The sequence below is a fragment of the Octodon degus genome, unplaced genomic scaffold, assembly GCF_000260255.1.
Source record: "Octodon degus isolate 3935 unplaced genomic scaffold, OctDeg1.0 scaffold00092, whole genome shotgun sequence".
Classification (NCBI taxonomy): Eukaryota; Metazoa; Chordata; class Mammalia; order Rodentia; family Octodontidae; genus Octodon; species Octodon degus.
Genome location: NW_004524668.1, coordinates 3874351 through 3886939, shown reverse-complemented (window position 1 = coordinate 3886939; position 12589 = coordinate 3874351). Strand labels below are relative to the sequence as shown.

Sequence of the window (12589 nt, the reverse complement as noted above, 5' to 3'; positions counted from 1 at the left end):
TTCACATGTGTCCCCATATTTCCCTGGGCCTGGACTAGCACAGTGGCAGATGTCCCTGAGGGTTGCTGGAGGGGTGGGTTCCTCAGCAGAAACCATGCAGTCATATGCCCATCTACACTACGAGGCCTCCAAGCACCACCTGGAGGCAGCCCCACTGGAGAGCTGTGTGAGGGCGCCGGCACCTGTGTGAGGCTGCCCGGGTTCTGGAGCGGCCTGAGCAGCAGGTTCCAGGCTCACCTTGCTCCCTAGGGATGGCAAGGTGCTCATAACATGCTGGGCCTGTCCTGGGAGGCTGCTGCCCACAGCCAGCAAACAAGGGCTGAGTGCTTTCTGCAAACCAATGGGATGCAGCACCAGGCACTGTGCTCACTGCCTCACAGTGACATCTCAGAGATGCAGCTCCTCCAAAACACACCGATGCCACACTTCCCTCTCAGGTGCCACCTCTAGTCCCAAAAGTGGAGCCCCCACCTCCTCCTGTGGGGCCTGCGTGACTGAAGTGGGTCTAGTTGGTCTTCTTCTCTTCACCCCGTCATCCCTACCCTACTGCTCAACCCCAGCCTCAGGAGGAAATGTGTGTGTGTGTGTGTGTGTGTGTGTGTGTGTGTGTTTTCAGTTTGATCATTTGACATAGATCCTTGCTATGTGGGATCCTCCTGCTTCAGCCTCCTGATTGATGGGATTACAGGCATATGCTACCACAACTGGCCCAAGGAAGAAGGATTTTCTAAATACACAGCGAATCCAGGTCTTTCTCCTCTTTGTCACCTCCCCACAAACCCGTGCTTTGGTCCTTATGCATAGAATAAATTTCCAACTCCTCAGTCCTCTTATCTGCAAAGATGTCCTCCAGAATCCTTTCTCTCCTCTGTCTCTGTCTCTGTCTGTCTGTCTGTCTGTCTGTCTGTCTGTCTGTCTGTCTGTCTGTCTGTCTGTCTATATGTCTCTCTCCCTCTCTCTCTGTGTCTGTCTCTGATTATTTCTATCTCTGTCTCTCTGTATTTCTGTCTCTATTAGTCTCTGTCTCTGTCTCTGTCTCTCTCTCTCTCTCTCTCTCTCTCTCTCTCTCTCTCAATCTCTGAATTTCAGACAGAAGAAGCATAAGAACATTGATTATAATCCTCAGTCCTGTCGTGCAAAAGCATCATAGTCTTGGGTAACTTTTATTTAGTAAGAGGTGCAGATATTTTACATGATACACTCAGCACCTTCCACAGCACCACTGACAAGGATGGATCTGAAAGACTCCAGAAACTACAGGTCCATGCTTTACACTATGAGATTCCTTCTGAATGTAAGACTCTGGAAAAGGCAGAACTAGAGATGGAAAGCAGAGCTGATTATTTGGAGCAAGATCCGAAGGTACTGAAAACATCCTGTGTTGTAATAACATGGTTGCTGGGATTGGCTTCTCTCCACCATTGATTAATATTCTAGCAGGAAGCAGAGGACACATGGGTGCACTCATCGTTGAGTGTGAGCTCTCTGTGTCTCAGGGACCGAGGATGAGCAGAATGAACCTCTTCATGCCCGTGTACTGGATGATGTGGCCGGCTGTGGACATGGTGGGCACTTGCAGTGCCACTGTGGCTCCTCAAGGACAGGGCTGCCCCTCCAGCCCACGCTGGACTCATGTTGTTGGTTTTTGTTTTTTTTTTTTTTAAAGACTGCAATGTTTTTATTCACCAATAAACTAAAAGCCCATTTCTGGATGTTTCTTTCTCACACATACTTCATTTGTTTTAGGAAACAGCAAAGCCTTGTAAGAGGCAATTACTTAGTCCTCAGACTCTAATTCATCTTCATCTTGACTAATCTGGAAGCATCGGAGTTCCTAAGTCTCTTTGCCAGATGCAACCACACGAAGCCAATCATGAAGATTATTCTTTTTACACTCTTCTTCTTCTTCTTCTTCTTCTTCTTCTTCTTCTTCTTCTTCTTCTTCTTCTTCTTCTTCTTCTTCTTCTTCTTCTTCTTTCTTTCTTTATTTATTGTACCGGGAATTCAACTCAGGACCTTGCACTTGCCAGGCAAGTGCTTACTCTACTGAGCTATCTCTCTGGCCCAAGATTATTCTTTTTAAGATACTTCTTGGTAAGATATTTCAAATACCTTTTGGAGAACTTTCTCAGAAACAACTGTGATCTTATTCTCGAACCATTCAATGTGAACAACATTCCCAAGGTTTCTAGTTTTTCCATTGACTTTAACCTTCTCCCTCAGAAACTGTTCAAAATTTCCAGGATCAAAAATTCCATCTTCTACTGGATGGGTAAGGTCCAAATTAAACTTTCAGGTTGACCTCCTAGGCTTCTTTTCCTTCTGCGGTGCCATCTTGACAGCAGCGGGACAATCAGAGAGACTCGTGGTTCTTCAAGAAGCCTGGTCCACTCAGCTTGAGCCCTTGGCACTTGACCACTATCAACCCCTCTTCCCAGAGTGCTCTGCGGCCAGACCCTCCCTGCTCTGGCTATTACCCATCCAGACTCAGTCAAATGCTTCCCTCCGCTAGTGTCACTTTCTGGGGTTCTCAGCTACAAGGGCTGCTCCCTACCACCCGTGTTTTCTTCTCTGTACCATCTGCCCACACCAAGATTGGAAACAGTATTCCTGGACCTGTGCTTGCCTGTCTTTGTCTCTGCCTTAAACCAAGCAACAGGAAAACAGGGACAAGGTCCTGTTCCTGGCAGTGGCCCCAGCACGGTACTCAGGGTAGATAGAGAAAGTGCTCAGTAAAATTATGGAAATTAAAGGAGATGAAATGAACTATACGTAGGACACATATTTCGCAAACCTGAAATTCCGAGAGGTTAATCCATCTGCCCAAGGTCCCAGAGCATGGACTTGGCAGAGGCAGGATTTGAATCCAGGCTTGGTCAGGGTCAAAGCAAAACTTCTTACCTTTTCCTGTTATCAGCTGGCTACTCAATGCCACCTGCACAGTCACCTGGTCTTTCGATTGGCTGTTTCTCCTTTATCTGCAGAGGGAGGCACTGTGGCCTTGGGCTCTGGGGGACCTGATATTCTACCACCTGTTCTGGGAATGGGGCCCAGCCCAGGCCCTCCCTCTGCCCCCTGCCCTATATTAGAGCCCCTGGTTGTGGATCACTTTCCCATCCCCTCAAAGCTCACGATGCTGTGGCTGCTGAGTTCCCTTCTCCTTGTGGCCCTTGGTAAGACCCCAGCCTGGGCCTGGGTTCCCTGTGCTGCACAGGCCAAGGCCGCAGATGCCTCTGCCACCTGCCCTGGGTCCCACAGCACCCAACACCTGCTTCCACACGCGGAGTCTCCTTCTATTCCTGGGCGTGATTGTGGCGGTGCAGCAGGAGCGGGGTGCTGGACAAGCTTTGGTGGAGGCCTTCAGGGAAAGGCAGGGAGCACCCCAGGGCCGCCCCCTCCTGGGTCCCTGAGCCCCTCTCAAGGTTAAGACTTCCTGCTCTGTGCTTGGAGCCTCGGGTTGGAATTTGCACCACAGCTCTCCCATCACACTGGCACCTCCGGCTCCATAGCTGGTGCCTGGCCTTTTGCTTCTCTCTCTGCTGTCTTCCATTTGGCTCATGGCCGCCTCGTCCTAGTGGCCTTGCTTGATGAACAGAGACAGTGACACTTGCTCAGCGCATCCTGTAGGCCAGGTGGGATGCTGCCAGCAGGTCTTAGGTGAACTCATTTCATTCTCATCACAGCCTCACGAAGCCGGTACAATTATTATCCCGGTTTCCCAGAGAGGGAAACTGATCCTCAGACCTGGAAAGCAGGTGTCCTGACACAAGAAGCAGGCTGCTGCCTCTCAGCCCAGGCAGTGGCACTTCAGAGCGCTCACTCTTTCTGATATTGGCTTCCACTTTGGAGGGCTCAGGGCCCTCCAGGCACTGTCAGCTGAAGGAGGCCCTGGGTCCTGGGACTTAGGAAAGCCCTGCCTGGGAATGCATCAGCAAATACTCCTTCCTCGGTGGTACTGCAGAGCAGAGGGTGATAGGAGCTGGCCCAGGGCCACACAGGCAGCTTGTGGCGCAGTTGGGCCTGGTGGCCTGGCCTGCTTCCTCCTTCTAGAGCCTGGCTGAAGGTCACCCCACTGTCTCCTCTAGCCTCAGGCGGCCGCCACCCCTCCCACGGCCCCTCTGGCCGCGTGGTCAATGGTGAGGATGCTGTTCCCTACAGCTGGCCATGGCAGGTAAGAGCTGGACCAGGTGCTCGCTGCCCTCCACAGCCCTGGCCCCAACGTCTGATCCCCCAGACGGGTCGTGCTTCCTTTCCATATTGCTCTTCTGCTTTGCCCATGCAGCCTGCACCCCAGCTGGCTGCTGGCCTTGCAGAAACAGAGTCTGTGGAGAGGGTAGACTTCTGAGGCTAGTACAGTAATGGTGGATTTCCAGAAGGAAGATGGAGGGGGGACTCGCTTCTGGATTCCTCAAATTGTACATCAGCGCTCTAAGATCTGAGAACTTGAAAGATTAGGGTTGGTTGGTTTTGTTTATATTTTAGTGCTGGTGGGGATTGAACCCTGGACCTAGGGCACATCTGGCCAGTGTTCTACAGCTGAGCTACATCCTTGTACATCTCTAAGCCTTGTCTGAAAATGTTTCTGTTCATTAGTTAATCTATTTATTTTTGGATTTTTTTTTTTTTCTTTTTTGGTGACAGAATCTCCCCAGGTAGTTCAAGCTGGCTTTGAACTCACTATAGTATCTATCATGCTTTCATACTTATGGGAATGACCTTTTTGCCTCCGATTCCTGAGTAATGGGATCATAGACCACCAACCACTCCATAAATCTTTTGAAAATAATTTTTGAAATAGGCTCTTGCTAAATTTCTCAAGCACGCCTAGCACTTTCCATCTTCATGCCTGAAGCTCCGTGTCCTTAGTGGCTGGCATTACAGGCGTATAGTAGCTCAGGCCCTTCGCTGGGCACGCCGACAGATGCCCAGAGAGCTCCACGCACTCTCCCGTCACACACTGCAACCCTAGCTTTCAATTTAATTTAAAGGAAGTAAAATTAAAACTCAGATATTCACTGCTAGGCACATTCAAATACTCAAGAGCCACGTGATGGGAGGGGCCACAGGAGACAGCAGAGATCTAGGACATTTCCATGGTGATGAAAGGTCTTCCTGGGTGAGGGTACAGGCGCGCCCTGTGTGGATCACAAGGTAAACAGTGGAGGCATCACCCAAAATTACTGAACCAGGACTTATTCCACCACCACTGTGTCCTCAAAGAAGCCATGGCATGGGGACAGGAATGAGCCTCCATCCACTCCAAAAACTCTTCATTACAAATTTAGTAACAGTGAGATACCATCTCAAGATTTCAATCAAGGACCTAGGATGATGCTCAGTACAAAGTCCCTGGGTTCAATCCCTAGCATAGGAAAGAATAAAAACAAAACAGAAACATTAGCCGTGGCCCAGACGGGGCCCACATGAGGAGTCTGCCTACCCTTAGTCTAGAGGGAGCTTTTGGAAATGAAATGCATGATCAAGTGGAGAGACAAGCACTCAGGATGGGTTGTGCTTCTTGAGGTCCGGAGGCCTTTGAACAACTGTGGCCCAGAAGAGTGGGAGAGCCAGATAGAGACCCTGAGTGTTCTCAGAGAAGGGCTGGGGACCCGCTAGAGGGAAGAGTGCTTGTTCCCCAGAGAGGTCATAGACTGTAGAGTGGGGAGGTTGTGGTGACTCAGAATGTATCCCAGTAGGAAGAGACGGAGCCACCAGGAGCAGTTAAGCAGGCTGCGCGCTGCACATTTCAGAGGGAGCTGTTCTTTTCCATGGCAACAGAACTCTCTAGAGTTGTACAGTGCAGAATGGAGAGACATGGCTGACAAGTCTTACTGTGGAGCCCAGGATACTCAGGCCCTTTTCTCCTTGGCCACCAGGTCTCCTTGCAGTATGAGAAGGACGGGACCTTCCGCCACACCTGCGGTGGCACCCTCATTGCCCCCAATTGGGTCCTGACTGCAGGCCACTGCATCTCGTGAGTTCTGTCAGCTGCCCCTGGGCTCTCCCAGCTCTTGTCCCTGTGTGAGAACAGGGAGGCTGGGGCAGTGAGGGATGTGGGAGAGGAGAGAGGAGGGCCACAGGCCTGGACTCACCTGTCCTCCACCTGCAGGACATCCCTGACCTACCAGGTGGTGCTGGGCGAGTATGACCGGAGTGTAAAGGAGGGGCCTGAGCAGGTGATCCCCATCAACGCTGGCGACCTCTTTGTGCATCCACGCTGGAGCAGTTACTGTGTAGCCTGTGGGTGAGTGGGGTCCCAGGCCAGTCACCTGGGCCTTCTACATTTGACCCTTTATGGCCAGTGACCCTCATGCTAGACCCCAGCACACATCCACCAAGTCTTGAGCCACCAGAGCCTTTAAAGAGCACAGACACCAGAGTCCTCTCCCTATACAGGGGACACTGGGGCCCGGGAGGTGCAGTCCTACCCCCAAACCAGGACTCTTCTGGCTCCTACTCTCCTACAAACCCAAGGTTCCCCCTTGTGACAGATGTGAATGAAGCCTGGGCCTTCTGGCTCAGAACTGTGGGCAAGAGAAGGAGCACTGGCCTGAGAGCTCACTCTTCCAGTGACCTCTCTGGGGTGGCTACTGTGCCCTTTGTCACAGGGTGACCATGAAGCAGGGCTCCAGGGTGCCTGTGAGGCTCATGGTGTCTGTCATAAGCCCTCCGGTGCAGGCAGAATTGTGTGTCTGGGTGGTGCAGTTTCTCTGGTGTTCTAGACAGTAGAGGAGGTTCAGACCTGCAAGTGCAGTGTAGGTGTGAGCAGCCGTGAGGAGCGAGACCCCGGCCCATCTGAGCCTCCTAGAATGAGCAGAGGGACAACTCGGGCCCCAGTGAAGTGACTTGCGTGACCAGCAGGCACGTGAAGGCAAGAGTTCTGTTTCTCAAAGTGTGGCCATGCGACACCAGCATCCAAGCAACCTGGGGAACCCTTAGAAATACGGATTTCTGGCTTTTCCCAGACCCACGGCCTTGGCGAGGCTGAGCGGCCGCCCAGCCATTGCTGTGTCCTGGGCTCTCCAGTGGTTCTCACTCAGGGGACCATGTGCACTGGGAAGAATTCTAGATTAAGAAGGCCAAGGGTGGGAGTGGGCGGGAGTCGGGGATGGGGATTCTCATACCACTTGCCCTAGGCAGGTATTCAGGGCCATGCCTGCTGTCCCAGCCTCAAAGGAGGCTGGGGCAGGAGGACTGAAGTTTGAGCCTAGCCTGGGCAACTTAGCAATTTTGTGAGATCCTGTCTCAAAAGAAAAAGAACTGTGAAAAGAAAAGGTCTTTGAATACAGTTCAGAGTCAAGACCATGGTTTCAGCCCCCAGTGTCAGAAAAAGAAAAGGTCTTCAATGTTCATGTTGTGGAGTCCAACCCCCATTATCCTGATCTGAGCCCAGGATGTGGGGACTGGCTGGGTAGAAACCCAGGCTCTGTGTGACTCTTCTCCTCCCCAGCAATGACATCGCCCTGGTCAAGCTGTCACGCAGTGCTGAGCTGGGGGACAATGTCCAGCTGGCCCAGCTCCCTCCCGCTGGTGAAATCCTGCCTGATGAAGCACCCTGCTATATCACTGGCTGGGGCCGCCTCTACAGTATGTTCAGACCCCTCTAGTGGCCACAGGGACAGAGACACAAAGCTAATCCTGGGCTGTGGGTGGAAGGCCACATCAGCTCTGGTCTTTGGTGAATAAGCCCTGCAGGAACATCCAGTTCCCCCTGTACCCAGGGTTCTCTATATCTCCCAGCTCCTGGCCTGGCTCCCCACTCACTGTTCTCTGTCCCCACAGCCGATGGGCCTCTCCCAGACAAGCTGCAGCAGGCCCTGCTGCCCGTAGTGGACCATAAGCGCTGCTCCAAGTGGGACTGGTGGGGCCTTTCTGTGAGGAAAACAATGGTGTGCGCCGGCGGGGACATCCAGTCTGGCTGCAATGTGAGTTCGCCCTGCACAGGCCCTGCTAGCCTCCTTTAGCCCCAGGACAGGCAGTACCTGGAGAAGTCAGCATACTGCCTGGTCTGGTAGACAGGACCCAGATTCCAGGTCCTGCTCAGAGGTAGCCCTCACTGGAATAGGTCACTGTCCCTCCCTGGGCATCAGGGGTCTCCTTCTCTGTAACAAGGGACACTGCCTTCTGCCCTCCAAGTCATATCAGCTCAAATGTTCTGAAGCTATAATTATACATCTCATGGCCAGGCCTGCTAGCCAAGGCCTGTAATCCCAGTATGTGGATTCTGAGGCAGGAGATCACTATAGTTTGAGGCCATCTGGGTCAACATAAAGAGTTAATGGCCAGCCTGAACTTCACAGAGAGACCTTGTCTCAAAATAAGAAAAAAGAGGGTCTTACGGGTTACCTCAGTTGTTTAAGCTCCTGCTTGGGCAAACCCAGTCAGGCCCAGGGGTCTGTGGTTCGATCCCCAGCTCCCCATGCCTTACCAGACCCACCCTCAAGGCAGCCCTGGCAAGCAAAAAAAAAAAAAAACTTCAGAGAGTAGATGTATGGTAGAGCATGCAAATCAATGGTAGAGCAATTTTCTGGACTGGGGTTTAACCCCCAACACTACAGAGAGAGAGAGAGAGAGAGAGAGAGAGAGAGAGAGAGAGAGAGAGAGAGAGAGAAGAGAGAGAGAGACAAGAAAGAAAAAGAGAGTTCAGAATATTCTCATTAAACTCTTAGTACGAAGAATGGTACTACCTGTGGTGCCAGGCATGGGAGCTGCCATTTCTTCAGCGCCTCTTCCCTGCCAGGCATTAATGTTCATTGTCTTCACCTGTCATCCACACACACTCTCAGAGGAGGCCTTGCTTTCTTGCTCCATCACAAATGTCCAGAGTTTCCTAAAGTTTAATCCCAGTGCGCTTAGCCCAGCACACAGCTCAGCCCCCACTCTGGTGGTTCCAGGGTGACTCTGGAGGACCCCTCAACTGCCCCACCGAGGAGGGCAGCTGGCAGGTCCATGGGGTGACCAGCTTCGTTTCTGGCTTGGGCTGCAACACCCTCAAGAAGCCCACGGTGTTCACACGAGTCTCGGCCTTCATTGACTGGATCGAGGAGGTGAGCTCAGGGGGGTTCTGTGAGGGCCCCAGATCCAGGGGGAGCAGAGGCCCATGGAGGTACCTCGGAGCACGTGTTTTCTCCTCACCCAGAGACCTCCAATGGCTTCTGGGCAGAGCAGTGAGCCCCAGCTGCTCGGCTTTCTTAGTTATTAAGGGTTTGCACAGTGGCTTCAGTGCTTTTGGGCCATGCACACACAGGGCCTGCTGGTAGGGACACAGGAGAGCCACGAGACATGGTGGCAGCCGAGACAGTGACACTCAGGCCCCAGTGAGAGTACAGAACTCTTTCCTCAAGGGAGAGTCTGTCCAGGATGACTTGGATAGTTCCTGATAACAGCAATGGCTACACGTTGTAGACCACTTAAACCTGTGCCAGAGCTGCCGTGGTATACCACACCAACACCGCTGGCACACTGGGAGGCTGAGGCAGGAGGATTCTACCTTTAAGGTGAGCCAGGCCAATTTGGCAACTGAATGACAACCCTGTCTCAAACTTGAAAAACAAAGTGGGGGCTGAGGAAGTAGCTAAATGCAAAGGCCCAGGTGTATGGACTGCAGTGCTGAGAAACAAAAAATAAAGACACAGAAAAAAATCTGGTGACATGGCACAGGCCTGTAATCCCCACACTCGGGAGGCTGAGTTCGAGACCAGCCTGGGCTACAAAGTGAGCTCAAGGCCAGCCTGAACTGCATAGTGAGACCCTGTCTCAAAAACACCAAAATAATAATAAGAAGATAACGAAGTAGAAAAGAGCTGGTTGGGGACCTAACTCCAGGGTAAAGCTGCCCTGGCTACAACAGAAATGAAACAAAATGGCCCAGGGCACTGTGGTGAGCACCTGACTTAATAGCTTCTTAGAGAACCTCGTGAAGAAAGCACTAGCCTTATCCTACTACAGAGAAGGAAAGGAAGGCTCAGAGAGGTACAGTGTCCTCCTTGGGTCCCACAGCTGCTGGGGTGACAGCTGGAGCTGAGCCCTGGTGTTGTAATTCACCATCACCACCTCCAGAGCCCGAGCTCCTCACTAGGCCCTCTCTGCCCTGCTCCCTGCTTTCTTTCAGACCATTGCCAGCAACTAGGACCAGGCCCAGCTGGCTGAGCGGTCCACATCCTGCAATCAGAATAAAGGTGTCTCTGCAAGCCCGAGTCCTTCCTCTTCATTGTCTCACCCTGCCCCTGGGCGCTCTGATGACAGGGACACAGCGCCCCATCCTGCCCTTTGCCCTGAGTCTGCAGCAGCATGGATGGTCTGGCACAAGGCTGTCACTCTCTCCCCCACACTTCCCTGCACTCCCTGTGGTGTCCTCCTCTCTCAGGGATGGACTGGGACACCTGTCCTCAGAGTCCCTCTGTGTCCTCCCTCCCTCTCTCCAGCAGCTCTGAGCAGAGGTGCAGCTCAGCTGTGGGTATCCCTCCCCCTCCAGACTTTGCAGTGTGTGGCCACCTCTTGGGAAAAGTGGCCGAGATCAGGGAACCACTGGGGTCCACATCACCATCACCACCTCTCTGGGCCCCAGGAAGCTGTGATGAGCACAGACAGTCCTCCTGAAGTTTCCCTGGGTGGGTCCCTGACATTCATGATGGAGATGTGACCCCTGTCAAACACACAGTGTCATGCAATGTTCCAAGAACCTCTGCCATGACTGCTGCTGTGGTCCTGGACACCTGGTCCCTACTCCCAAAGGTGTCTGCCCTCATGCCAGCAGGCCCAAGTTAGACTAAGCAGGAGAACTCAAATTGGACCAATCCGTGTGCTTGGGTGGAAAGGTGTGAGTCCTAGCTAGTTTGGACCAATCAGCGGGCCCAAATTTAGGCCAATCCCAAGGCTGCAGCTGCTGTATAAGCAGCACTCCCCTCCCACTTCCAGGAAGGTAGAAGAGGCACTTCCTGCTGCAGAGTGGTCATGTTCCAGTAATTCTTCTCTTGGGATCCCATTCGTATGCTTGTGAGTTACCTTTCAGGTAGTGAAGGGCCTATAAATCTGTCCACTTAGCCTGAGTAGTGCATGTAGATGGAATGCTTGCTTTAAAAGAAAGTGCAGATGGGGCCAGTGAGATAGCTCAGCGGCCTAAAGCGCCTGCTGAGGCAGGCTTAGGCAGGCACAGGGGACTGTGGTTCGATTCTCTAGCGGCACATGCTGCGCCAGCCCCACCCTCAGAGTGGGCTGAGCTGGCCAATACATAAATTAATTAATAAATAAGCAGAATAAAAGAAGAAAGAAAGAACTGCAAATGTTAGGGCCTGGTGTCCCTGAGGGCTCCACCAACCAGGAGCCCACAGAGAGCAGGGACCGACTCCTACTGCATCTGGCAGTGGCCGACAGCAGTAACTGCCAGTGTCACCCACGCATGGCATCAGGGATGCTGGAGGACCTGCCCCTTGCCTGCTCATGACTGTTGTGAGACCTGAGATCTTAAGTGCAGAGATGAGACTGGATCCAGCCCTCTCTCACCAAGACAGTGGTGGGGCGGGGGATGAGGCACAGAAGAGAGAAGAGTTGCCATGGTGACCGATTTTGCTGGTTGCCTGGGACTGAGAGGATGCTAGGACACAGTTCTGAGAAAATCTCAGAGAACCTGGGTCAAGTGGGTCATGGCATAGACAGCTGCACGCCAACCAGGGCAGGCACACAAATTTGTACTCAACGCTGCACACAAACTGCCCCGCCAGCCTCTGTGGAGCGCGGAAATGGAGCTTGTGGTTATTTATTCATTTATTTCCTGAAGGCAGCTCAGAGACAGAGGATTCTGTGCTTCGTGCCCTGAAGTGACTTCATCATTTAAATAGAAATGAGCACATCAGAGTCTTGCACTGAGCACACACTAGCACCCTGCCCTGTGGCAGATTCTGGGTCAGGAGGACAGAGGCGAGGGAGAGGCCAGCGGGAGTCCTGGTCGCCTTGGAGAGGAGGTGGGCACTCGGCCACCATGCAGGGCTGCACACCAGCCCACCACCCAGCAGACTGTGCTTGGGGTCTGAACCATTCCTGCTGAGCAGAATGAAGCAACAGAAATACCCCTGAATTCCTCTCCTCGTGTTCTTTTTAATACAATAAAAGAAAGCTTGGAGGTGGAAAGGACATGCACAAGTACTTCTTCATATTAACGCCCCATTAACATTCACTTCCAAATAATTCACTTCCATTAAGAAATTAGCCTCAGAGCAATTAGAGAAAGGGAAGAAATAAAATCAATAAGAATAGCCAAGAGAGTAGTTTAATTATTGTTATTTGCCGATGACATGGTACTCTACATACAAGAGTCCAAAAACTCCACTAAAAATCTAAGTCTATTAAGAAAATTCAGTAGCATAGGAGGATACAAAGTCAACGTTCAAAATTCAACAGCTTTGCTGTACATACAAACTCACTGAGAGAGACATCAGGGAAACACCACCTTTCACAATAGCATCCAAAAAAATTAATGCCTGGAAACCAATCTGATGAAGGTAGCAAAGACCTCTACATCAAAAACTGTAGTACTCTGAGAAAGGATATCAATAAATGGAAAGATATACCTTGCTCTTGTGTAGGAAGAAAT

At 51.9% G+C, this 12589-nt stretch overlaps 1 protein-coding gene and 1 pseudogene across 2 annotated transcripts; one reads left to right on the top strand and one right to left on the bottom strand.

The window, feature by feature from the left end:
* Positions 1 to 1777: 1777 nt before the first annotated feature.
* LOC105743032 lies at positions 1778 to 2334 on the bottom strand (annotated as a pseudogene).
* A 799-nt stretch (positions 2335 to 3133) lies between these two features.
* On the top strand, positions 3134 to 10193 carry LOC101586670 (proproteinase E). 2 transcript variants are annotated; one of them, XM_004637630.2, is made up of 8 exons: positions 3134 to 3173; positions 4086 to 4171; positions 5877 to 5974; positions 6110 to 6244; positions 7451 to 7587; positions 7783 to 7917; positions 8848 to 9047; positions 10112 to 10193. In XM_004637630.2, the coding sequence occupies exons 1-8, from the start codon at positions 3134 to 3136 to the stop codon at positions 10127 to 10129; spliced, it is 849 nt and encodes a 282-aa protein (XP_004637687.1). In that variant the 3' UTR covers positions 10130 to 10193. The 2 variants fall into 2 exon arrangements, with proteins under 2 accessions (XP_004637687.1, XP_004637688.1); XM_004637631.2 differs by having other exon boundaries at positions 7783 to 7925; positions 8895 to 9047.
* Positions 10194 to 12589: the final 2396 nt, after the last annotated feature.

Bases quoted from the DNA above. Each gene is read 5' to 3' on its own strand.
- LOC101586670 (XM_004637630.2), top strand. From the start codon at position 3,134: ATGCTGTGGCTGCTGAGTTCCCTTCTCCTTGTGGCCCTTG. The intron at 3,174-4,085 runs GTAAGACCCCAG...TGTCTCCTCTAG, and splicing joins CCTTCTCCTTGTGGCCCTTG to CCTCAGGCGGCCGCCACCCC. The intron at 6,245-7,450 runs GTGAGTGGGGTC...TCTCCTCCCCAG, and splicing joins AGTTACTGTGTAGCCTGTGG to CAATGACATCGCCCTGGTCA.